The 27,852-nt window shown below is 41.9% G+C and overlaps 1 protein-coding gene across 1 annotated transcript; it reads left to right on the top strand.

The window, feature by feature from the left end:
- The first annotated feature begins 49 nt into the window (after positions 1–49).
- On the top strand, positions 50–21,098 carry LOC109464953 (protein piccolo-like). The gene is made up of 20 exons (XM_019762071.1): positions 50–257; positions 1,047–1,128; positions 2,652–2,777; positions 3,206–3,314; positions 3,683–3,747; positions 6,715–6,929; positions 9,887–9,937; positions 10,700–10,830; positions 11,569–11,662; positions 12,002–12,073; positions 12,603–12,810; positions 12,969–13,043; positions 14,254–14,274; positions 15,243–15,347; positions 15,790–15,894; positions 16,380–16,484; positions 16,961–17,109; positions 18,400–18,477; positions 19,836–19,926; positions 20,878–21,098. Exons 1-20 carry the CDS (start codon positions 177–179, stop codon positions 21,045–21,047), a joined length of 2,133 nt encoding a protein of 710 aa, XP_019617630.1. The 5' UTR covers positions 50–176; the 3' UTR covers positions 21,048–21,098.
- Positions 21,099–27,852: the final 6,754 nt, after the last annotated feature.

Raw genomic sequence — 27,852 nt, 5'->3', positions numbered from 1 at the left:
TAGGAACGTTCCGTCTTCAAGATTCGGTAGGGGTCTGCCTATTCACCGAAAAACACATATAGGAGGCTACAAAGTTTGTGACTAACCTTATTTTGTTCTTGAACTTGCAAGCGTACACCGGAACGTTCCGGCTTCACGACTCCGTGGCCCAGTTATCCAGGGACGTGTGGAACGAAATGGACGAAGACGACCAGCCCTTCATGGAACGGCTGGAGGAGGGGGGCGTCACCATCTTGGAACAGCACAGGAAGAGAAAAGTACGTCTTTTAAAACTCAAACTTGTCGTCCTAGGAGGTACTTTAAGGTTTAGAGTTTGGTCAGATTTTGTCAAAATTAACAGTATCTATCCCTGGAAAAGGTGAACAAAATTCTAACTCACCTCCTCTGTTGAATTTTTCCTCACAAAGTTGAGGTTCTCCAGGCAGACTGTGTTTACATTTCATCAACTGAGGCTAACCTGACACCTGCCTTCTCATTGGTTGTTACTAGAACAGTTAGAAGCATCCTGATTGGCTGATTGTTGTAAGAACTTGATTGATTAGCATCTGCCTTCTGATTGGTTATTACTAGAACAGTTAGAAGCATCCTGATTGGTTGATTGTTGCAAGAACTTGATTGGTTGAAAGTTGGTGCAGTTTTCAATGATTTTTAAAATTCAGATGCTACAATTACTTAAATATTTTGACTTAGTAAATAATTTGCTACAGGTTCAGGGAGACCGAATGCATGCAATTTGTTAGTGTCCATACACCATCAGTGACTGATCATGACAATTGTATTTTTAAAAGTAATGTTGGTTAGAAGATGAATGAATAGAAGGGGAAGTGCATGGAGGGCCCAGAACTTACGAATCTATAAAATAAGGGCTCTGGGTCAATTAAGGATTTTAAAGATTGACTCACTTACTTGACTTGTAACAGTTGCCCAGGAACGTGTCACTCATGGTGCCATCAGTAGGTAGCTTCGTGGCCCTCTCTACACTGTGTTTAATATTGCATTTAATGTTAAACACGACAATTGTTATTTGTGTGTTTCTCCATTTTCAGGCCCAGCGTCCGACGTCCATGTACGAGTTTCCAACCAGGAAGTACTACCTCAGCAGGGACCCCAAGGACAGGTCTGTGCAAGGTGAGCAAAACCATGTCACTAACCTGAGAACCCTTTAGTTAAACCCTAACTCTACCCTAACAGTAACACTTGCCTCAGCAGGGACCCCAAGGACAGGTCTGTACAAGGTGAGGGCAAACATTAATTGTAACAGTGGGGGGTTTATAGGCGCTACCAACTGACCCGGCCGATGGGTCTAGACCTTTTAGCCGAGTGGTTAGAGCGCCGGCATGTGGACTGGTGCCCGGGTTTTTTTCGTGGGTTCGAACCCCGGCCCGGGTCTTTCTGTTTCTACTCTCCTAATTCTTACAATATGTATGTTAGAGATATCACACGATAATTTACATATTGGAGCCTAGAATTAGTTCAGAAGTGATATCAAAAAGTCTGTGAATTGTCCTGTACTTAGTTGAAGATCTCTCCAAGCCAATTTAACAAAAAACAACAAATGGGATTGCCTTCTGACGGAATCATCAACATGATGATGATCCTTGAGACCCAAATTGTGTTTCCAGCTATACTGTAGTACTGCATCATCCTGAAACCTGTTGGAACAACTTGAAACACAAAATGAATGTCTGGTCAGCGTAATGTGGCCTGTAATGGTAGAAGGGCCATTACCCTCGGCCTGGCAGATTTAACTTTATCATTTATTGCCATTGTGTCTGTCAGGAGTGACCCTGAATTAGGCCACATTAATTTAATTTGTTGGTTCTGACTAACCCTGAGTTCTGAAGGTAATGACTTGAGAGTGGGCCTGAGTATGGTCCTTGGTTATTTGATAGGTTGTCGGATAGAGATAGACAAGCACGTCGGCAGAACGTCCTGCACCTGTGCAAAATCTGTAGTGTATTGTGCATAGCACTTGGGTAGGAAGTCTCATATAAGGTAGTATTTGTGTATATAAGGTTAACATCCTGTTTGTGGTTTCCAAATGTTATGTCGAAAAAGATATCTGCAACAAGCAACAAAATTCTGATGCAACGTTGACCGAAAATCCAATGAAAACCATGAAAAATTGAGTTTCTGCACAGGTGCAGTACATTCTGCTGACGTGCGGGATAGATGAGATGAGACTAATCCTGACGTACATGTACCCCTGTTGTATGTAGGTAATGGCCTGGGGCTGAGAATGGTCGGTGGTTGTATGAGATGACTGACTCTGAGTTTTCTCACCTGTACATGTAACGGCCTGGGTTTACGTGTAGTGGTTGGAGGAAAGGAGATCCCGGGTGGAAGGGGTGAGATCGGGGCAGTACGTGGCCAGGATTTACCCCAGCCTGCGGTTATATGACTAACCTGAGTTACATGTACCTCTGTATATAGGTAACGGCCTGGGGCTGAGAGTGGTTGGTGGTTATGTGATGATGACTGAGTTATCTCACCTGTACAGGTAACGGCCTGGGCCTGCGTGTAGTCGGTGGGAAAGAGATCCCGGGTGGAAGGGGGGAGATCGGGGCCTACGTGGCCAGGATTTACTGTGATTATACATGTATGATGATGACTAACCTGAGTTATGTGTACCCCTGTTGTGTGTTGTGTAGGTAACGGCCTGGGTTTGCGTGTAGTCGGTGGAAAAGAGATCCCAGGAGGCCGGGGTGAGATCGGGGCATACGTGGCCAGGATTTACCCTGGCGGAGTGGCAGAACAGGTGGAGGGGCTGTTCGAGGGTAAGGACTGTTAACTAAAGTTATTGTACAACACTTGTACAAGGTGCAATGTGTAGAATCACTGAATTTTTGCAATTTATATGTCAAGTAGAGGAAGAGAAAAAAGAGAGAGCAGTCTTGTGAAATCCATGGTGCATGTGACAGAAAAAAACTTTATTTGCAAAATCATGCCCAAATAAAGACTAATTGCTTTTACAGTAAAGTTAGTATACTACTCAGCGCAATACAGTAATAGAAGACAGGCAACAACTGTCTGGAAAAACTTCTACTTCTACTACTACGCTAGCTATTATATGTGGCAGGTGTATAACATGTGTTAACTCTGACAGGTGCCCAGGTGTATATAATGTTTGTTAATATAACAGGTGCCCAGGTGTATAATTTTGAATGTAAATGTGGCAGGTGTATAATGTTTGTTTATATAACAGGTGCCCAGGTACTGGAGTGGAACGGAGCGAAGCTGACAGGCAAGACTTACGAGGAAGTTCTGAAGATTGTCAGTGTGTCCAACGGAGAAATAGAAATCGTCATCAGAAGGTAAGGTCAGCTAGTGGGTCTATGTTTAGCAGCCAGAACTTGCATCATCTGTTGAATCAGTCTGCTCCATTATACACACAAATTTTATTACTCTGGAGTAGTTTTGTACCAGACATTCTAATTTGCTGCCACCATGAAGACTAAATTCTTTGAACATATTCATTTTCTTCAGACCAGGAAGTTTTGCTTAATATAAAGTGAATTGACGTTACAGTATACAGTTGGTTTGAAGGTAAATGTCATGCTTTCATTTCATGACTCAAATCCATACCATTGTTTTGTTCCCAGTGATTTCAACATGCTGTCTGTTGTTGTATGATGTTCGATCAGAAACAGTCTATTCCAACATGCTTTCATTTTGTTTTTAGTGATTTCAACATGCTGTCGGACACACAGCATCAATCAGCAGCTGACAGGAAAAGATCTGGCTTTGGTAAGGCCTTCGACTTCTTCCAGTAAACTTCCTCATACATACATTTCAGAGCATTTTCATTACAACTGCATCATATGAAAAATGAAAGCAAGGCGGGGCATTAAGATTTGAACTACTGTAGAAAAGATTTGAACCAAGATTTCTTTCATGAGGTATAGAATGAATTTGATGTGACATAAGTCTCACTGCAAAGGTGTGTACATGTTATGGTTCTACTTCTGTTTGTGATGGCATCACAATGTTACGTAAAATGTTAATATGTACAAAGAACTGTACAGTGGCTTGTCAGTGTTCCTATACTTCTGTATTTCTTTGTTTTAACCTGTTGTACTTCCCTTCAAAACAGTTAAATGTTGTGCTTTTGTTTCTGTCTAAGGGGAAAAAGCTGCTATTTACACCAATTTTGCTATCCCTTGTCATGGCAATGCATTTCTCTCCCATGTATGAATCGGTACACTGTGATATGTGTTGGTTATACAATTTTCTATGTATGTTTATACAATGTTATGTATGTTTATATAACGTGATGTATGTTTATACAACGTTATGTATGCTCCACTTGTGTGTTACTACTCTACTGTTCCCCCTAATCTCTGCACCTGCTTCTCTCTCTCAAGGCTCAAACTACCCTTTCCAGGTAAGGGACCGTTCATTATCTATGGCCAGGGGAATGGAGACCTGAGACCCAACCCAAGACTTAACACACCACCCCCTCATAACCACCTTTCTTTTGCACTGACATTCTAACCACAGATGAAAATCAGGCTCTTAAGACTAGTCTTAGTATAATACAATCCAAATGCTTTAACCAATTTATGACATTACACTGTGTCATGGCCATTACTTGTCCACACAAATGAAGTTTAGTTCATCCTTCTGGTGATACCATGTACTGTCTCCACAAGTTCCTGTGAAACACAAACCAAAGTCAATCGTGTTAGATGATAAATAATCTGAAACCTTTCAGGCCTGTTTGTAGTTATCTAGAAACACATTAAAAAATTAGGCAACAAATGACACAAATTTAAAATGGATGGATACATGTATAACCAGACTGAAAAGATATTAGAACATAAAAAGTCTTCATCGATTTTTAGTTACATTTACAGTTACCTTTTAGTTACTCTTTAAAGGATGTGGTGTGCATTTTGTGATGTCATAAAATGCTTAAGCACCCAGGAGTATATAACTATTCTAACTTGTTAACTTATTAACCTGTTGCTAACCAGGGCATCCCACTCACTCACTAACTAATCTCCCCTTCTGCTTTGTCTTGTAGAGAAGAATGATATTTTTGCCTTATATATAATAGCCGGTAGAATGGAAATGCAATAGAGGTCTACCGTAGAATCTTATGGAAAAATGCTGATAGTGTAGTGTATAGTGATGGAAAGATGCCTACTACTACTACTAGTCTAGTAAGTGTAATGTATAGTGAACTGCGCATGTGTATCATGTGTTGCCCCCCTTCCCCTCCCGAAGCCAGTGCTGCCCAACAGGCACCCGGTTAGCGCCCGACTCCGAGCTGGTACTGGGGCCCGCAGGCCGACACGCAGACTTTGCTGCTGACAGAATTTTTGGTACTCAGACTTCTTCAACTTTTTCCCTTTCAACACAGTAATAAGCTTCCAAGAATTTATTATTACACTAGAAAGCAGTTGCTTCAACAACTGGATGATAGACAGAATCGGAATCGAAAAATTGTCTTCACTTTATTTGCATATCAATCAATAGTTTGTGCTTATAAACCTGCATGTCTCTCAGTCACTGACGAAGGCTAGTGGATACTAGCTGAAACGTCTGACCGTTTCCAAAATCATATCCAGTTGCTTCAGTAACTGTTTTTTGGTAGATGATAAAGACTTTGCTGCCAACAGAATTTTCGGTACTTCCAACTTCTTCAATTTCCTTTCATCACTTTAAAGCTTCCAACAAAGCATTTATTACACAAGAAAGCAGTAACTGTTGATTCAACAACTGGATGATAAAAACATTTTGATTTATATCAAACTAGGTACCAGGAGTTGACAATTTGTATATTAAACTTACAGAGTTTTCTTCAGATTTGAAGTGTTTGACCTAAAACATTTTTTTAGGATGAAACACTCTTTATTTCAAGGCTGTCTTGTAGAATAAAACAGTGAAGGTTTGGTGGTCATTCTACAAGTACATGTATTAGCTTGAATTTATGTTCTTCTTACTTGTAACAGTTTTTTCTGTCAACGTAACCTTTTCTTCACCTTACATGTTTGTCTTTGTGTAGGAGCTCAGTCTGTCGTGTATATTTGTCACTCAGATACATGCATAATAAACGTTTTATATCAATTTGCATGCTTTTAGTCCTTCACAATTCCAATTGCAAAATTCTTTTTCTAAGTTATGTACCATCCTGCTACAGGTTAAAGTATTTAGATTTAAAGGTCATCAGAATTTGCAATATTCTAATGTGTTTTATCTAAAATTTACCAGATACACTACCATCTAGTGTGTTACCAGTACGTACTAATTCCTGGGAAATAACTGACATAGGACGAAGTTCTGCAGAAAGAAGATGATAGTGCATAATTTTTACAGTAACTGTACTTTCAGCTGAACAGAAAATGTCCTCATTGCATCCAGAGCCGTGTTTTATCCAAAACCAAGCTCATGTTCTCAGGCCGGAGTGGGCCATGCATATAGACCTATTTCAGGCATGGTTCTGGATACGATAGTTGTCTTCATGACAAGTTGCCTATACCCAGTCACACAGGAATTCATTTATTTATTCGGAAATGTTTTATTGTATCCAGAACCATGCTTTATCCAAAACCGTGCTCTGGCACATTTCTGGATAGGCGATGCATGTAAACCTATCTAGTCACTGTATACAATAGTTGTCTTCATTGCCTATTTAGTCAATCAGGAACTCTTGTATTGACTGAGAAATGATCTTGTATTGACTGGAAACTGCTCCTTCTCTCTCCGAAGGTCCTTGCAGGCAGTATTCGGTGGAGTCGGCGGTGGACCCTGACCAGCTGGCAGCCCAACTGGCGACCGTGAGGGGCGAGAACCGGGCCCCCCCATGCAGGCCCTCTGCCTCCCCCTGTAACATTGCCTCACCTAGTCTTTCCACTGCTTCCAGTACAGCTCCTAGTCCAATCCTGCCAGCGTCACCTGCCCTGGCGAGACAAGCACCACGCAAGGTACAACGTTACTTACTTACTTACTTACTACTTACTCAGTACTCACTTACTTACTTAGTACTTACTTACTTACTTACTATACTCAGCTAGCACACAGACTAGTCCAATCCTGCCAGCGTCACCTGCCCTGGCGAGACAAGCACCACGCAAGGTACAACGTTACTTACTTACTTACTTACTACTTACTCAGTACTCACTTACTTACTTAGTACTTACTTACTTACTTACTATACTCAGCTAGCACACAGACTAGTCCAATCCTGCCAGCGTCACCTGCCCTGGCGAGACAAGCACCACGCAAGGTACAACGTTACTTACTTACTTAGTAATTACTTAGTAATACTTACTTCGTACTTACTTACTTAGTACTTACTTAGTACTTACTTACTTACTTACAAACCAGTCCAATCCTGCCAGCGTCACCTGCCATGGCGAGACAAGCACCACGCAAGGTACAACGCTACTTACTTAGTAACTTACTTACTTACTTACTTACTTAGTACTTACTTACTTACTATACTCAGCAAGGTACAATCATAGAGTGCACACAAACTAGTCCAATCCTGCCAGAGTCACCTGCCATGGCGAGACAAGCATCACGCAAGGTACAACGTTACTTACTTACTTACTTACTTAGTACTCACTTACTTACTTAGTACTTACTTACTTACTATACTCAGCAAGGTACAATCATAGAGTGCACACAAACTAGTCCAATCCTGCCAGAGTAAACTGCCATGGCAAGACAAGCACCACGCAAGGTACAAGAAAGTCAGACTTATATAAGACTTACATAGATAATAATGTACTAGGTAATTGTTATGAAATATGCCTTTTAGTAGTAGACTGTTAGAACACACATCTCACTTAAACACTGAAAATGCTGAACCCATCAGTGTGGTAATTATCTGCACTCACACTCAACGCTTATCATAGAGAGACAAGGAAGTATGTAAAGCCACGGCATGCAGATGACAGCCAGTTACCTTTGACTGTGGGAAGATAGTTCTTGTTTTGTATATATGCAGCCCTCAGACTGGCTGGATCAGACTTTCATGTTACCTGCTGCATTATAGCGTGGAGCGTTGTTGGGACCCCCCCATGCAGGCCCCCTTGACTGTGGGAAGACAGTTCCTGTTCTGTACCCAGCCCTCAGGCTGGCTGGATCAGACTTTCATGTTACCTGCTGCATTATAGCGTAGAGCGTTGTTGGGACCCCCCCATGCAGGCCCTCTTGACTGTGGGAAGACAGTTCCTGTTCTGTACCCACCCCTCAGGGTGGCCGGATCAGACTTTCATTTCACCTGCATTATCGTGCCTTTCTATCCTCCTCCTGCTCTGCTATCTATGCACACATTCTGACATGGCCTAGGAAAAAAAAGTATTGTGTTTCCTGTTTCAGTCCTGAAAAAATTAGGGTATAAAAAGTATAGGGATTATTTTTTTTCTTCCTTTTTTTTAAGCTTTGACCAGATCTCTGTATAGTATATGGTGATTTAACTTATACAACACAGTTTAACAATTACAATTTAAAACTTGAACGGGGAAACTCATAGTTCCAATGTTAATGTAGGAAAACAGATTACCATGTTTCATCACTCAGGTGTCAGATCATGGAGCTAGAAAAGGTTAATCATCTTGAAAAATTTATGCCCCCTGCAGAGGTCCGTATAAAAAGGCTAGGGTCTGCAGTTTTTTTCTAAGGTGGTCGGGAAACAGGAAACACAACATTTTTTTTCCTAGGCCTAGCCAGCTGCACACCAGCAGATAAAAAAATTTATGTCCCTTGCAGGGATCCTCCCAAAAAAAGCTAGGGTCAGCATGTTTTCTAGGGTCAGTTTAGAAACAGGAAACACAACATTTTTTTCCTAGGCCTAACAATGCACACATGTCATTTCTGCATAAAAAAGGCTAGGATTTGCAGTTTTTTTCTAAGGTCGGTTGGGAAACAGGAAACACAACATTTATTTTCCTATGCCCAACAATACCCACATATCACATGCAGCCAGCTGCACTTGAGCAGATAAGGCAGGGATACGGCAGGTTTCATGTGAAGGGCAGAGACAAGCCTGCGGGTACTGAAGGAGGGGAGATAATTTTCTCAGATAGCAGCATGGGATCCTGTTCTTCAAGGCTGTTTCAAACTAGGTTTGAATCCTGGCCTTAGAGAATGACATGTTGATTGAGTGCTCGGATGAAGAAAATGTTTGGTGGTATCCTAGGCTGTTGCCCAGTAGTCTAAAAGCAATGTGCCTTGCATAGATTTAGTAGGCTGGCTATCTAACTGTTAAATATTACAGTCAACCCCAAAAACAACAGTGAAAGAAATATTTCTGCTCCCAAACTTTCAGTAGAGTCACTTTCAGCAAGAGGGAAGATTTACATGTTCCAGTCCACACCTAAGTAACCCTAAATGCTCCAGACACTGTCATTATCATTCGTCAACATTGTAATACATTATTTCATGCCAAGAAAACCAGGCAGACAGACAATGTGTGCTCAATAATTCGGCATGTATGCTACCCTAGGAAGAATAAAATCAACCCATTCCTCATGGAACACGCAAATGACTTAATGCTTCCAGAAATAGATGATGATGTTATCTCTGTCCTTGGTGCTGAAACCTCGGTTATCTGTGATTTTACTGTTTTCTTTCAAACCAGGCAATTTTTCGTTAATCATTTGGCTGGAAGGACAGAAAATTTCTATGTGAACAATCTGAACCCCAGGCCTTCTTCAGTTACTGTGCTCCATTTGCCCGATGGTCTGGAACAAACGTCAGTGAGAAACCAGGAACAAGGCGAAAATTCAGTCAAGAGACTCTTTTGCCAGAGCTTGCTAAAGGGGGCTGAGTGATAGTTTCACTTTATGGGAATATGTTATAACCTTGAATATCTTTTTAGTTGTTCTAGCATTTGGAATCTGTTTGTCATCTGTTCTCTTTTCTCCCTGACAAGCTACCATCAAAAGAGGCGTCTAAAGAAACTGATATAACCGGCGAAATTGAGGTAAGACTATTTTTGACTTTGCTGATTTCTCTTAAGTGTACAACTTTCCTCAGCCAGTCGACCCATAGTGTTTGCACAGAAACTGAGGATACTTTTGAAAGTATTTTGCCAATTAAAGATCATCGGCTTCATGTATATTTTGTAGTTTTACAAAATAGACAATTTAAGGTAATATTAACATTGTATGTCTATTCACCTGTGCGCAGATTTTCCAATTCTACCTACCCCTAAGAGTAACTCTAGGCTTTCAGCCTTATTGCCTGCTTTTCTACTAAGATCACAAAACCCACTCATTATGATAACATGGGCCTATTCATTATCCACTGCCTTCAAAGAAGAAGTCAAACCCTATAATAGCTAAGCGTAGTAGTAGAAGTATATTAAGTTTTTCCAGACATTAGTTGTCTGTTTCCTATCATTGCATTGTACTGTATAGTATTTTTGACTCTGTAAAAGCAATTAGCCTTCAGGCATGATTTCACAAATAATGACAAGATTCACCAAAAAGCAGTTACTCAAGTAACTGGATATGATTTTAGAAAAGGTCTGACGTTTCAGCTAGCTTTCGTCAGTGACTGAGAGACCAGAGGAGAAATGCAGGTTTATGAGCACAAACTAGTGGATGCTAGCTGAAACATCTGACCGTTTCCAAAACCATATCCAGTTGCTTGAGTTGATTTCGGCATGTCTTATTACCTGGATGTCTAACCTTCACCAACGTAACAACAAGATTAATGTCCTTCCCTTGCACCTGACTTGTAGCTTCAGATGAGATATGACGAGACCACGAAAGACTTGATCATCAACATCAATCGGGCACGAAACCTGGCCGCAAAGGACATCAACGGTTTCTCCGACCCCTTTGTCAAGGTCTACCTGCTCCCTGGAAGGAAGTGAGCAAATATTATATCAATACGCATATCAATCGATAGTTTGTGCAGGAAGAAGGTTAATAACAACCATGGTTTCAGAACTAGGGACAGGACCATTAACCTTCAGCCTGCTAAGGCAGCCATTTTGGCACCAGATTTGTATTGGTTATGGGGTTAGGCAGCAGGGAAAAGGTTAATATTTGTTAGAAGTAAGACAATCTGAGGATGTACAGGATTTGTAGGTTTTAGCCTGGACATGTGCAATAATAACAGGCTGATAACCTCCATCAACATTTATCTGCCACTTTGAAAAAACTGTGTGTTTGAGAGATCTGTAGTGCAGCACCCCCAGGTACAGGTATGCACAGTTTGGATATACAGGAGTGTAGTATACTGGGGGATGTTGCATTGGAAATCTGTTTAGATGCATTTTTCAGGGTGGCATACAACATCTGTGTCCATAATATCACCAGGGTCCATAATATCGCCACCTTAAGAAACAGTCTGCTTTAAGATATTTTTTCATGCAACATACTTTTGGTATGTACTCCTTCACACATCAAATGTACATACCTAGGCTATGTTGCAGTAAAAATATCTTAAAGCACACTTTTTCTCAAGGTGGTGATATTATGGACCCTGGTGATATTATGGACACAGATATATGTGACCTGGTGGAATTATGTTAGTAGACATGCTGTCCATTCAATGTGTTAATTCACACTCTGAAAGCACTGTTCCTGCCTTGCTTTTCCGCAGTGCTGAGAACAAGAGAAGGACAAAGTACATTCCAAAAACCCTGAACCCAGAATGGAACCAGACGGTCATCTACAAGGGAATCACCAAAGAGCAGGTAGGAACAAACAAACAAACAAACGAACAAACAGGAACAGCTGATGTTCAGCTTGAGCTCACTCCAAAGTTCTGATAGTATGTTTTAGGCCACACCAATTTAAGTTGTTGGTTCTCAGATTTGCCTCTTCATGTTTTTCTGATTTGCAAAAAAAAAAAAGATTCTGGTTCTGAATCAACTAAAAATGCTGATATTTTGCCCCCAACAGTTGAGGAAAGTCCTTAAAAATTTCTTCCTAGTTGTGACAGTGTTTCCATCTATCAATGTAGTGGTTTGATTAAAAGTTCAAAATTGAACAGTAGCATGTAAATAACTTGATGTATTCTGCTGTTTCCCCAGCTGAAGTCTAAAACAGTGGAGTTCACTGTGTGGGACTACGACAGGTTCACCCCAAACGACTTCCTCGGTGAGGTAAGAAAACAAACTGTCATTTCTCATTAATTAATGTATGATTTCCAACTCAGGGTTAATTTATGCTATTTGAATTCTGGTGCCAAGTAAAAAAGTTACCTCAAACCAGTTCACTGAAGAGCTACTCTTCCAATGGTTGTGACAGAGAAGACAGACAAACTGTAATTCACAGGTTCATTGTGCCAGGGAAAATTCCCCAAGCTTTTTTTGACAAGAACAATAAACAATGGATCACAGCTTAACGTCCTGTCCTAAGTTGTGTTCTATCTTGTTCTATAGGTCTTGATCTCTCAGATTGAATTTTCCATCCATGTTGCATTCTATCTTCCACAGGTGTTGATAGATCTCTCAGGTTGAATCTTTATTGGTATGGCTGTTCAACCCTCACAGCCAGGGCAGCCCAACTGGTGCCTATTACCAAGGGCTTGCCCTGGTGACAAAATATAACATGACAAAATATAACGGCAACAACAGGCTTGACAATCTACAAAACTAATTACATTATTCTATCATCTCATCCCCCATGCAGGTGTTGATTGATCTGTCTGACGGGAGTTTCCTGGACAACCAGCCCCACTGGTTCACCCTGTACGAACACGACGAGAACAACTCCGCCGAGCTGCCCAAGCCAAAAACCCTGTCCCCCCTCACGCACAGTAAGGCGTTCCACCCCCACACAGGCAAGCCGGTGGATCTGCAGAAGAGCAGGAGCCACCAAAGCCTCATCACTGCCGCAGGTGGGTAAACAAACAAACAAACAAACAACCTTGTCCTCCCTCACCCACAGTAAGGCGTTCCACCCCCACACAGGCAAGCCTCATCACTGCCGCAGGTGGGTAAATAAATAAACAAACAAACAAACAAACAACCCTGTCCCCCCCTCACCCACAGTAAGGCGTTCCACCCCACACAGGCAAGCCGGTCGACCTGCAGAAAAGCAGGAGCCACCAAAGCCTCATCACGGCCGCAGGTGGGTAAACAAACAAACAAGCAAACAAACAAACAACCCTGTCACCCCTCACCCACAGTAAGGCGTTCCACCCCCACACAGGCAAGCCTCATCACTGCCGCAGGTGGGTAAATAAACAAACAAACGAACAAACAACCCTGTCCCCCCTTACCCACAGTAAGGCGTTCCACCCCCACACAGGCAAGTACCACACGCTGAAAAAGTTAATCGTGTGTCTAACTTAAACAGTCTGGTGGTAAAGCTCTAGAAGGAACAGGTACAGGTCTTGTGTATAACAATGTGTATAATAGAGATGGTAGAGTGGTTCCAGCAGGTACATGTATACAGTATACAGGTTTTCCAGCATTTATGTGATGTGTGTGTAGAAGAGACTACAATGTAGTATCTGAGGCATGTCATCCTGTTTTATGTATGTGTAACGTGTAAGGAAAATGCGACCCTGTTTTGTGTGTTTAGAAATGACTATCAGGCATGCCAATATGTTATGTGTATGTAAGGGTTAGAAACTACATCTTAGGCATGCAACCCTGTTATGTTACGTGTAAAGAGAATGCAACCCTGTATGGGTTAGAGATTACTATATCTGAGGCATGTTACCCTGTTCTGTTATCTGTAATGAGAATGCGATGCTGTTTATGTGTGTAATATACATACAGTACCGGGTTGGACAAGTCTCATTGCCCACTTGCCCAGGGCAAGTAAAAGCACTGTAATCGGGCAAGTAAATATCCCCCTGTAAATTTTTTGGACTTGACATTATGCCCCAGTGTTTGGAGCAAAATCACCCATCATTTTCACATAATGTATTCCCATAATATTTTATTGATTTCAGTCAAAAGTATGACTTTTTGTCAAAGAATCATTTGCAAATCTCAAACCTCCTTACTTTGGGAAAGACTGGTCAAGCGTTAATTTTTTCACTGAAAAAATGTCCTTGTGGTAAAAATGCATACTATTAGAAACATGTCATTTGAAAAATGTCCTTGCGGTAAAAATGCATAGAAACATGTCATTTCCATTGGGCAAGTGAAAAGTTGGTTCGGGCAAGTAGAAATTACCATGTACTTGCCCAATAGGGCAAGTGGATTTTTGAAAACTTGTCCAACCCTGCAGTATAAGGCACTAAGCATGCGACCCTATGTTACGTGTGTCCCTTTCCCTTCCTCTGCATGTCACTTCCTCCTCTCTTGGCTGACCCTTCACCCCGCAGATGAAGAAGAGTATGAGAAAGGTAAACGGTTTCCCTCTTCTGTCAAGCCTCCGTTTTTCTCTCTCCTCCGTTTTTCTCTCTCCTTTCTGTTGCTTCTCCCGCCACCAACAGAATCCATTTCAATCAATTCAAATCCTGCCATCCAGAATACAGACAGTTTTCCTTTATACTGTCATGAAAGTTCATCTGTGTTCGTAGTTACATGTTTAAAGTTAAAACTTCAGATCCAACACAAAAAGTTCTCTAACCTAGAGCTTTCGACCAGTCACTCTGGTCTTCCTCAGGAGACTGACCCAGTGAGGCTTGTCCTGTGGCTTCTTTGCAGTGTGACGTCAACACTGGGTCAAAGGTATCTGGTAGACTTTTTGTGTTGGGTCTAAAGTTTTAACTCTTAACATGTAACTACCATTAGCACAGATGAACTTTCATGACAGACTGCAAACAATTTTCCTTTATGCTTTATTTCTGACTTGGTACTGGTGTTTCTTTTGCATGGAGACTTAGTCTTTGCTTTTCAGAAGTCAAACCACATTCTTTGTTCCACAAATTTGTGTTCTGCCACTATCATGTAGCACAGTGGGGCATGATGTAAAAAACCCTTCTTAACCTGTCTTCTTGTGTTGTCTTTTGTTAGCACTCTTGAGTCTGTAAGCCCTGTCCTGAATGCAAATCATGACACTGGCATGTTTTACTTTACTTTTGCATAGTGAAGAGACCTCATGATCAGTAAGTGTTGCTTGTTGCTTCTATTCTTCATTTCTTTCACATCTCCACTCCTGTTACAAAACCATGCAGCTCAGATGCTGTGAAATTTGCTTTTCTTCCTCAGTTTATTTTCTTACTTTTTTTTTCCAAATTTCACCATTCTCACCATTTACTCTCTTTCCTCCTTACTTTTCCATCCCTGGATTTGTACCTTGTATGATTCTGACAGAGATCATACAGAGTTTAGTTCCTAATGTGCTGAAGAGCGTGTTTTTTCTCCCCAGCCCGGAGGAGGTACTACAAGGCCCAGAGCCTGACCAACATTCACCAAGACGAACCGACTTACAGATACAGGAGAACAAGGAGCTCGCTGGGAGAGGAGCTCACATGTAAGTGTATATTAAGTCTTACAATTAGGTAGGAAACTTGACTTTTTGAAGCTGTAAGGGCAGTGTGTTATGTACATTGTGTCTACAATATTTGAAGGAGAAGCCCATCCCTATCCTTCCATCGCCTTTCACCTCCCCAACCAAAGTCACCACCCATTTTAGAGTAAAGAAAGTCATGCAAAATGCCTTTCCCAAGGACACAATGTCTATCCTGGAATGACAGAATCGCTTATGAAAGGTTTTTGTGTAGTAATGCCAAGCTCAGGGCAACCTCCTTGGTCATATTTAACAACAGCTGAAAAGAGATTTTTGCTCATGACAACTGTATTCCTTTTTATTCCCTCTGTTCATGATGCTATATGCAGTGTGCTATAATTGACTTAATGCCTACACTGTTTGCTTGTACAATATTATAATATATCTGTTTTATCTTTATGTGCAGCTGACAGAAGACTGAGTCTCCAGCACGGTTACGGAGTCAGCCTGCCCTTCCGCGAAGTTTCCCCCAGCCGCAGACTCATGCAGCAACAAGCTGAGCGCAGGAGAGGTGGGTGGGATAGCTTAGAACTGTGCCTGTGTGCATATACATGTAGTCCTATTGTACCCAGAACCATCCCTATGTAATTTTGTCGTACCCAGAACCGTGCCTACCATGCAGCAACAAGCTGAGCGCAGGAGAGGTGGGTGGGATATTCAGTTCACGAATGTCTAATTCCATGCCTGAGTGGGACCTGCATTGGGTTAGGATCAGGCATGGTTCTGGATAGTCTTCCCGTTCTGGGAACATGTCTCAGCATGGTTTTGGATACAACAGTGTGCCAACATTTCAGTGAGCATCACAGATTAAAATCTTGTACTGCTAATAGAGTGAGAAGATGAAATTGTCAATTGGCTGCCATTGCTATGTGTAAATGTGTTTCTTTATCTAAAGTTCTGTTTGTTTGATATCTGCAGCTGCATTTACACACACCTACAGTATGTGTAAATGTGTTTGTTTGTTTGTTTGTTTGTTTGTTTGTGTGATATTTGCAGCCCCCGTCGGCGCCCACACCACACAGGGTCCGCCCCCTGGAGCTCGCACAAGGTCACGGTCAAGGTCACCTGCCAATCATCAAGGTCAACAGCCACCACCACCAGGTACTCACATGCTGACATCTCACGGGATTAAAGTTCATCATTCTGTGCTTGTAAAGAACTATGTAGATATTAATGGGTGTGTAACTTCTGGACCATGTACTAACAGACACGTGACTCAGACAATGCATTAATGTACTCCTGGAGTTGAAGAGTACAAAAACGCATGAGAGAAATAAAAGAGACGGTGGACGATATAAACTCCCTGTTTGCTCCCTGATGTCACGTATCCATAAAGTCTTGTGTGAATAAGGTCACATATCCGTAACCGTAACTCTTGTGAGTTTACATTTGGAAGTGATTGGTCATTAATTATCCTGAAGGTGACAGTGGTTGTTGAAAATTTGATCTCTGTGTACCCGTTGTGTAATTAAGTTCAACATCTTACCGGTATTATCATTTTACTATGATTACTACCAACACAGATGAACTTTCATTATAATTTAAGAAATGAAAGACTCCGTATCCTGATGTTTCAGGAGACCAGATGTCATCCGTGATGTCAGACAGCCCACTGACTTACAGGAAGAGGTTTGTGAACGAGCGACATCAGCCGTCGTCCCTGGCGCGAAACCACGTGTCTTCCTCCGACACCTCCATCGTGCAGATGCGGGAGTCTCCACAAATGGTGGGTAAAATCTACATCCAGGGTACAGAGTTATATGTTGGATATAAGGGTTTTCTTTTACACAACCAAATTTCCTACCTTGCTTACGTTTCATTGTCTCTCAGACACCTTCCTCAGAGCTTCTGACTGGAGTTCTGCTTCTCGACGTTATAAGAGAGAATAAAATGCAAGAAATTGATGCATTAGTATGAAACGTAAGCAAGGTAGGAATTTTGGTTGTGTAAAATAAAACCCTTATATCCTATACTTTACCAACCTGATGAAAATTGCTGCCAATTAAACATCAGAAAGAATATTCATGCTTATTTTAGCTGTAGAAACTTAAACAATGGAATGGATGAGGCAATTATAGGTGGAATTACAAGCTTAGGTAATTTACATGTAGTATGTAGATTGTTAGAAACATTTTGTTCATTATTTAGCAGATAGTTACAGTATGTGCCTATTAGTACAGTAACTGTGCTTCTAATATTTTGCAATAACCGTCCAAATGCAAGGAAAATTCTTCTTTTATTAGAAAAACACAAATCTTAGTGTGCATTGTAGATGAAATGCCTTATAAACTTAGTGACAGTAGAACAACTCAGCATTGTTTCTCTGTGTGTTAAATTTTACCAATACCTGAGCTATTCATGCACCACAACAAAATTACTTTGCTAACCATCAAAGCTGCCAGTTGGAAATAAAAATTGACCTGCAATCAAATATTTAGAACCGTCCTTCCATTTCTGGCAGATTCAATCATTTCCAAGCCATTGCCTCCTGCTTTGGGAGGTAATGTTTAACCTTCTCCCTGCTGCCTAACCCAATAACAAATTTGGTGCCAAATGGCTGCCTTAGCAGACTGAAGGTTAATGTCCCTGGTGCTTAAATGGTGGTGGTTATTGACATTAACCTTCTCTCTGCTGCGTAGCCCCATAACCAGTACAGATTTGGTGCCAGACGGCTACCTTAGCAGGCTGAAGGTTAGTGGCACTGTCCCTAGTGCTGAAACTGTGATTGTTTCTAACATTAACCTTCTCCCTGCTACAAAACTACAAAACCAACGCAAATTCGGTGCAAAACGGCTGCCTTAGCAGCCCTGTCCTGAGTGCTAAAACCATGGCTGTTTATTAACCTTCTGCCTGCTGCATAACTACATAACCAAACCAAATTTGGTGCAAAATGTCTACTTTAGCATGCTGTATCGGTAAAGCCAGTATAACTGTCCTTCAGCATAACACAAAAGCTTTATGCTGAAGGTTGAAAACTCTCTCCTGCATTTTTAATGATCTCCTGTGAATTCTCCAGAACGTTCAGAACTGCTCACCCGAAAATCAGCCAGGAATAAACAGTGTGTGCTGCATGCAACTGTGCAACATTTATAAGGTAAAGACAATACAATTACTCTCACTGGTTTCCACTGCCAAAACATGGGAAAAAGGAAATAAATGGTGATATTGCTACAGTTAGCAAGTATTGCTACAGTGAGTGAGTATTGTAACACTGATGTAGCAGTTGTGCAACATTTATTAGCCAATACAATTAATCTGGTTTCCACTGCCAAAACTTTACTGGCTCCATGGGAAAAAAGAAATAAAAACTATCATATGGTGATATTGCTACAGTGAGTGAGTATTGCAACTATTATGTAGCAGTTGTGCTCCAGCTGTTTCATATCTACTTATTTCAAAATATGATTCAGAATTACCAGTAGCAGGATTTTCAACCAGTAGTCGATGATTAAAAATTAATCTCAGATCTTATTGTTCATCATGCTTGAGCAAGAATGTTTGTATTAATAGGCTTTAATCATTAAAAGAAAGCATCATGATAACAAGATAGCCAGTAGAGCATAACAAAATATCTTGCTGATTTTACCATGATATTGATTTCAGTTTATTGTCTGTTGCAGAATTAAACTTTTACAATAAATTGACACAGTAGTATGATCTGTTAGAACCTCTAAAATCAATTTCAATTTCACAAAACACTTAATGTACATCTACACGACTTTGTATGTATTAGACTGGAAGCGTCTTATTGATGCTGAGTGATAGGAAAAAGCTATGCCTAAAGGTGTCATCGTAAAATGCATAAAATCATCGCCATCCAATTGTGAAGAGTCATAAAACAGACATGCTGGCAGTCTGCATAATTGCTCATAAAAGGAATGTAATCCTCTACAACATGGTATGATTCAGCAGACAAGACGAGCTATAAAATATTTACAGCATATCAGGAACCAAGATATTGGAAAGGACAAGGCTTCTCATAGCAGAGATAAAAGTTATTAGGTTAGACCTTTTCTTTGGACCAAAACAAATTCATAAAGAAATGTTTCAACCAATGCAGGAGTGACACAGACCAGGTAGTGTAACCATCATGGAAAAATATGGAGAATTGAGCTGAAAAATTACAAAGATACAGAAAAATACAGAAAACAGACGAAAATCATACTCTTGTCAACTTATCTAGCAGTGAATGATTGTTATTTACTGAACTGTAGATTATGAATACATCGGTGAAAGTTAGGCATCCAGGTAATAAGATACACCAAAAAACAGTTACTCAAGCAACTAGATATGATTTTGGGAACGGTCAGACGTTTCAGGTAGCATCCATGTAGATTATGAACTTTATCATTGGTTCTCTTGAACAGCTGAATGTACATGTATGACATGTTGTGACCCAGATAGTTGTTTATTTGTTTATTTATTTGTTTATTTGTTGTTTTTTTCTTGCAGAACCTTTTAGGTGAGGACGAATCGTCCCACAGTGAACCCGCCACACCGCGCTCAGCCACCGAACGGGACAGAAAGGTCCCCAGTTTTCACGGTATGTTTACAAAATAACAAACAAACAAACACAGGGCTGCAGTACCTGGGTGATTATGAGCTCTGTCGTTGAGAAAAAGAAGCTTTAATTTGTGCATTACATAACAGAAAGGTCCCTGGTTAATACAATACCCTGCTGTACACACACACACACACATACTGTCCAAGCAGAGGTTCGGGTTTTGGGGGTATTTTTAGCGTGTTTTTAGGCTTTTTTTATCGGGATTTCTCTTTTGCACTGAATTTTTTTTTCCACCAAACCCAACCTCTGCAGGCAGTCGAAAACTTCAATGGGCTATAAACCTAATCACTTCAACACATTTCAGTCGTTCTGCAAGGAGGTGTGAACCAAACGCATGAATAGGCACAGTCAGCGGGAGGCGTGTGGCCCAATGAATGCCTTTCTGACTGCCTAGAAGTGTGATAATCCACCACAATAAAATGGATATCCCTAATGACAGTTTGATGGTTCCCGGGGAGGGGCACTGTCGCCTGTTTTGAATAGGTTTGCCCCTCCCCGAGGTGAGTGCCGGCAGAGGTTGGGTTTGGTGGGAAAAAAATTCAGTGCAAAAGAGAAAGTCTAAAAACACGCTAAAAATACCCCCAAAACCCGAACCTCTGCTTGGAGAGTAACACACACACACATTGATTCATTTGTACATTGTTTTCCTCACATGTGCATACATTTGTAAATACATGAACTTTCCTTCATTTTCTTTAGTCAGTCCTGTCTTGACAACTTATATAGCTTCAAAATGTAACAACACAGATAACAAAAAGGCCTTACCCCAACCGCACATGTATCCCTTACCTGAACAGCACATGTACAGCTGTCCCGTACCAGAATTAAGGTCCTGTTGTTCTCTGCATGGTTATTCTGTATGGCCAGTATAACATAATACCAGCTACATATACAGCTGTCCCTTACCAGAAGGTCCTTTTGTTTTCCAAGGGAAGCATGACAGAGACGACCTACGCAAGCAGGTGGCCAGAAAGAAGCTGGACTCGCTGGGGTCGAGCGCCTCGTCCAACGGGAGCCTGAGCAGCTTACAGAGCGGGGAGAGCAGCAGCACAGGGTACAGCGGGGGGACAGCACCGCCCTCTGGCTGGCCAGGAAGGTAAGGTCATGCTGTCCCTTACACTGCTGTTCTTACACTGCTGTTCCTTACACAACGGGAGCCTGAGCAGCTTACAGAGCGGGGAGAGCAGCAGCACAGGGTACAGCGGGGGGACAGCACCGCCCTCTGGCTGGCCGGGAAGGTAAGGTCACGCAGTTTTTATGCTGCTATCTTACAGAGCTGGGAGAGGGTACAGCACAGGTATAGGTGGGGGCTGCCTCCATCCAGCTGTGTGGGAAGATAAGCCGTCCTTACACTGCTGTTCCTTACAGTAACAACTACAGGGTACAGCACTGGGCATGGCAAAGGGTCAGCAGGGCACACTGTCTTGGGCTGGCCGGGAAGGTAAGGTCATGATCTTCCTAGTATACTGCTGTCTACATCTAACAGCTGTAACCAGGAAACACTGGGCCTGTCCTTGGTGCTGAATCCCACAGAACACTGACTACATGTATGTATCACTCTACAGACAGAACCTGAGCGGGATGGGCAGACATCCCCACCACGAGGACTTGCAGTCATAGTGTTTACACAGTTACTAACAGTACTTACACTGACACTGGTGTTTTTACTGAACACTGACAATGCCTGTGTATCGCTGACTCTGTATACTGTATCACTGTTCCTGCAGACAGAACCTGAGTGGCATGGGTAGACATTTATTGCTCTCATGTTTACAATGCTTACACTGACTGTGTTTTACTGTTTGTGCAGACAGAACCTGAGTGGCATGGGCAGACATCCCCACCACGAGGACCTGCAGCGGCACCATGTCAACAACCAGAGACGGGAGGTTTCACCAACTACTGAGGAAGGTACAGCAGAGAGCTTGGTCTCTATGTCCCACTATGTTTGATACTTGTATTGTTACTGTAACAGTAACTGTAGAGGTCAGTTGATTTATGCCAATTTATGGATGAAGCAGCTTTTAGGGAAGCATGAAAAAAGGAGCTGATACAAGCTGTGCATGCAACTCCCCCTATCAGTTTCATTGGAAATTGCAAGCCATGTTGTATCAAAGCAAAACCAAATCATATGACATTGTACACATTTAAGAGCCTTGAGCTGTCCATAAAAGTAGCTGATGCTAAAAGTGTGTAGTGTGTAGCTTCACTTCTTCTTCTTTTTCACTTGGCTTCTGTTGATGACTTGCTTAGGATGTTTATGTAAAAACAAACTAAATTATGTGCCTGCTATGTTCACAGTTGATGAGATGTTTAACAGCACCACCAGGCTAGAAAGGATGCCTTCTCCCAGGCCAACAGAACAGGAGGGCAGGAAAAGGTACGCAATCCACAACTTTGCCTAGCCTGGGTGCCATAGGGACACCATAGAGCAGCAGGTTGACAGTAGGAGTTAGGGTCAGGGATTGTATGTACTGTAACAGTAACAGTAAGGGTTTGCTATGTTGTTCCTGCAGCCCCCAGTACCAGACCTGGGACACCATAGAGCAGCAGGTGGACAGTGAAGGGAACAGGATGATGTCCAGCCCCAAACACACCATGTACTCACAGATGGCCGTGGGGGAACTCGGGCCTGGCCAGCTCATGGACCCCGGATCCATGGGTGAGAAATCAGCTTAATGGCTCATTATTAAAGCATAGGTTACAGTAAGGTTAGGGTTTGTATGAAGGAAACAGGATGATGTCCAGGGGCTGGTCACCATATGTCGTGTTGGAATCGATTATGTAGCAAGTGGCAGGACAAGCGGAAGGGACTGGTCACCATAGATATGAATGTGTTTGAGCAAGAAGATTGGTTGGTGGGTTGGTTGGTTGGTGGGTTGGTTGGTTGGTTGGTTGGTTGGTTGGTTGTTGATTGATTGATTGATTGATTGATTGATTGATTGGTTAATGATTGATTATTGACAGGTAACCCTGAGGTGACGGCTGAGGTGAGGCTGAACTTGAGAACAGAGATCCATGAACAGGGGGAGATGCTGATGGTTCACATCGTCCAACGTGCAGAACATCACCTACAGGTTCAAGTCCGACGACTACCTGCCTGGTGGGTACTGGTTCTTATCTCTCATCTACATCTGTCCCTAACACTAGTAACAGTTTCATCTTTCACCTATTCCTTACTCAGAATCCTTAGTGTGCCTGCCTGGTATACCAGTGGGTAACATTTTTATCTCTTACCTACATCTACACCTCTCCCTTAGTCTACCTTCCTGGTGGGTAACAGTTTTATTATGTTTACTGAAGGAAAACATATTGTTTTTACTCAGTTTCCTTTTTCTCTTCTTCTCCTCCAAACATTGACCTCTGACCTTGCCAATGACCTTATTTGTTGACATCTGTCACCATGGTAACATAGTGTTGAGTTACATAATGTTGCAATCTTGTAGTAGGGGCGATTTAGACTCCTGTCTGACCATAGATATGAATGTGTTTGAGTAAAACTTAACAGAGAAGACCATATGTGAAGCTAAACATAATGATTATGCATTTGCTTTGCAAACGTTACCTTAAAAAAAGTTTTTAGTTCCTAAGATGTCATGTCTGTTCTCTGATATTGTCCTGCCATCTTTTCCGTTGCCATTTATCAACACTTAATAATCTGACTTGCTCTAAATTACAGACCTGTATGTGAAGTGCTATCTGGTGGTGGGAAACAGGAAGGTGGCTAAGAAGAAGACCAGGACCTGCAAGTCTGACCGGGAGCCGGAGTTTAACGAGATGCTCAAGTTTGACTTGGAGTTCGGGAAGTCAATTCTACAGGTAACAAATCAGAAGCTTTTCAGTCTGTGGTAGAAGTGGATGCAGAAGGAAAACATGTTGTTTTTGCTCTGTTTCTTCTTCCTCTTCTCCTCCAAACAAATGAGGTCAATGACCTAAACCAGACGTCTGTCACCATGGTAACTAGTGTTGGGTTACATCATGTTGCAATTTTATAGCAGGAGGGATTTAGACTCCTGTCACCATATATGAATGTATTTGAGTAAGAATTTAACAGAGCAGACCATATGCGAAGGTAAACATGATGCATTTGTTTTGCAAATGTTACCTTTCTGGTTAGGAGTATATCAACTTGTGTGATGCTAAATAATGACGTATTCCCCACAGGTGAATCTGCTGGAGGATGGTGGGAAGTTTGGACGGAACACGCTGATAGGAGGAACCCTGATCTGGCTGGACAATGTGAACCTTCAGCACGGGGTGAAGGCTTGGTACAAACTCATGCTGACTTACACTTCTGTATCTCTCACAGGTCAATCTGCTGGACATTTTGCTGCAGTACCAACTGAAATGGCCAGGGGACGCAACATCTAATTATTTCTAGGTCTCATCAAGGGTCTCGTCAAGACCAAGTTTCATAACAATGAATGTTCATCTTCTTGAGTTATGCTGTTCACAGACAGACAGACAAATGGACATTGTCAAACACTACTGAAAACACAACCTTCTTGGCAAAGGTAATTATGTCAACTGTGATGTTAATTATGGCGTAAATTTTGTACGCACCACAGGTGAATCTGCTGGAAGATGGTGGGAAGTTTGGTCGGAACACGCTGATAGGAGAAACCCTGATCTGGCTGGACAACGTGAACCTTCAGCACGGCGTGAAGGCCTGGTACAAACTGATGCTGCAGCCGCTGCCGAGAGTCAGCCCGGATAGGGGCAGGGCAGCCGAGCGATGAGGCAACACGGCACGGCGGCAGAACGGACTGTGCCTGCACAGAATCTGATTTTTCATGGTTTTCGTTAATTTTAGGTCACCGTTGTATCATAATTTTGTCTGTTGCAGAGGCTATCTTTGCCTACATTGTTCTGGAACTAATTTGTGGGAAGTTCGCGAATGTGTGACAGTTACTTTGTCCTGGGATGGTGTGGCATAATGGCAGAGCATTTGGCTCATAACCAAGAGGTCCTGGGTTCAAATCCTGCCATGTCACCAACCTTGTGCCGTTGGGAAAGGCACTTTACACGACTTTCCTCACTTGGCACAGGTGTTAATGAGTGCCAGAATGATCATTATCATCATTATCGTGGGCATTCAAAGATAAACCAAATCCGATGTATAGTTGTGCATAGCACTTCAGTAGAACATCTCATAAAAGGTCCTAGTCATGCATAGAAGGTTAACATCCCATCTGTAGTTTCCAAATGTTATGTCATAAAAGATGTCGTGTGCAACAGGCAAAATTCTGATGCAACCGTGACCGAACATCCAACGAAAATCGTGAGAAATCCGGGTTTCGCGCAGGCGCAGTACGTTCTGCCGACGTGCTACTCTGAGCTCAGACTGACTGACAGCATCAAAACGACAAGGCTGAGTCCTTACAGGCTGACAGCATCAGAACGAATATCGATGTGTCATCCTCAGGATGTTCATGCAAGACTCAGTCAACGATCCTTGACATGCCCAAGTTGGGACATTTTGATGTGTGCAATAAGACGGTCTACAGAGGATCACGAGAAGCTGACTTTGCTGTTTTACCGGCCGTTCTACCATCTGTCTGCTTGTGGTGTGTTAACTGTGTGACATGCGTCCATGGATGTGGTCAGATCGATAACTGTACAGTGTTAGAATACAACCATGTCTCTACAACAATCTGTGGTGATGACAGTACATTTGTACATCGCAGAAATCTTGAGAGAGAGACTCCATGACTGGCCTGATGAAAGGGTATCGACGTGTCGACAAAAGATGTGGAAAAAAACCTGCTTCAGCTTCCCTGAGGCGGTTCTGTAATTCTAAGCTCGTGTTCTGCGTGATTTGTGCAACCATATGGCATAAGTACTGCATATGTACTTAATGATGGTACTGTATGTTATGATGTACAGCCCGGGGTACTGTATCTATGTGCTGGCTGTAGCCCAGCGTGTTGGCTGAACGTACTGTGCCTGCGCAAAATGCGAAACGTATTGTGCAGAGCACCTCTACAGAACGTATCGTATAAGGTCTTCTTTGCATATTTAATTAAGGGTAATATCCTATCTGTACTTTCCAAATGTTGTGCAATCCAAGGGATAGAATGTCCTTGTGCAATCTTATACAATGGACAAACTTCTGATGCAATGTTGACCAAACATCCACCAGAAACCGTAGTTTTGCGAAGGTGCAGTACGTTCTGCCGACATGTCCTACATGTATTACCTACCATTGCAGCACCATACAGCACTGTTCCTACATGTGCTGGCTAGTGATGCTTTCTTTCCTTCCTAAGAGTGAATTCTGAAGTGCTGCCAGAAGCGGCATGCTTGAATATTTGTCCACGTCAAGTCAAGTGTGCTTCCACGGTCTTCGCAGCCTTCCAGATCACAGGTGCCAAGGCAGAGTGGTACAAAAATGTTTTCAGTGTCCTTAACTTAAGGTGTACATATATTTAACATTGATTTTCGTTCTGTATATTATGTGTGTACCAAAGACAATATTGCAAATGAACCATGTTAAGGCAGATTGTTGTACGTATTGCCTTTTTATTGAAAGGACTGAGAAGGAATTCTGTGTGTGTTGATTGCAAATGTTGTTGTCCAGAAAAAATGTACTTAAGTAATTCTGGTATTGTCTGATGTCAAACTTAGGTTAGAACTTGTTGATATGTACATCACTTTAACGTGAATTTCTTTTGTACATGTACAAAATGTTAATGTTTAAACTCGGTAGCAACCTGAGAAGTGAAACAATGTTGTTCTTTATGCATCATGATATATGAGATATCCTCCAGATATCTTGAAGTTGATGCAAAGTCATAGAATACTTACGACGTCTCAGTGTTCCTGTGTGTGTATGTGGAAATTTTTATACTTTTTTACATCCCATACCTGTCTCCCGTGAACAATTTGTGAAAACAAAGTCTTTCCATTTAATGTGATTAAGTAATTAGAGTGTAAATTTGAATGTCTTCGTTTAAGACAAGTGTGACAACTTACTGTTGATATCTGATGGCTGAAATTCACAGCCTGATAAAAGTGCATGTAAGGATTCTTACAGGGTAGCTACTCGTTCTTCCGTGTTGCACACTGACGCGCGCTACTGTGCTTGTAAAACAGACCAGGGGTTGGTGGAAAAAGCAGTCCTGTCCGATTTTGCGGGGTTGAAAAAAAGCAGCCCGGCCATTTCTGCGTGTAGTAGTATCGCCCCCTTGCGAAATACGGCAAAACTGCAAGCAGCCTTTTTCCACCAGCCAACAGACGGGTCTGACAATTCACCAGGAGTAAGTGTACAGGCGTGGCCGTAGAATTTGATGTACTAGAGAATTCACTTTAGGTAAAAACAAAGACTCTACCACGTTGCAAATTTATACTTCTGACCCTCAACTTCTTCACTACACTCTAGTATGGTCAAAAGTTTAAAAAAAAACTACCGTGTTTTTTTGCTGTATCACAGGGGATTTCTCCTAAGCACGATCAAAATGCACAGTTCAGTTTTCTTTCATGGCTGCAATGAAAAACATATCTGCCACCATGAAAAGTACAGATATTAAATCCGTAGCCACTGGTCTCTTACGGCTGTACTTTTCAGTGGTATCCGGGCTTTAAAAGAGGACTTTGTAGCACAGATTTTGAAGGTGCAGCCCACTTTTGTGGCTACCTTGAATATTAGACACTCTAACCAACACTGCACTTTCTTATCTGATTTAAAAAGGAAAGGTTCTAATACTACCTTGAAAGTTCATCTGTGTTGGTAGTTACATGTTTAGAGTTAAACCTTTAAATCCAACACAAAAAGTTCTCTCACCTAGAGCTTTCGACCAGTACCTCTGGTCTTCCTCAGTTGACTGACCCAGTGAGGCCTCGACCGGGGACGACATAGTCTACCAGATACCTTTGACCCAGTGTTGACGTCACACTTCAAAGAAG

Source organism: Branchiostoma belcheri, unplaced genomic scaffold (genome assembly GCF_001625305.1).
Source record: "Branchiostoma belcheri isolate BF01 breed outbred unplaced genomic scaffold, Haploidv18h27 scaffold144, whole genome shotgun sequence".
NCBI classification, from domain to species: Eukaryota; Metazoa; Chordata; class Leptocardii; order Amphioxiformes; family Branchiostomatidae; genus Branchiostoma; species Branchiostoma belcheri.
The sequence above is the reverse complement of the archived record's forward strand: the minus strand, read 5'-3'. Positions and strand labels throughout refer to the sequence as shown.

Excerpts from the sequence above, each read along its gene's own strand:
- LOC109464953 (XM_019762071.1), top strand. The coding sequence starts at position 177 with ATGGACGAAGACGACCAGCCCTTCATGGAACGGCTGGAGGAGGGGGGC. Across the intron at positions 2,778-3,205 it reads GGTGGAGGGGCTGTTCGAGG|GTGCCCAGGTACTGGAGTGG; the intron begins GTAAGGACTGTT and ends TTTATATAACAG. Across the intron at positions 11,663-12,001 it reads AGGGAATCACCAAAGAGCAG|CTGAAGTCTAAAACAGTGGA; the intron begins GTAGGAACAAAC and ends CTGTTTCCCCAG.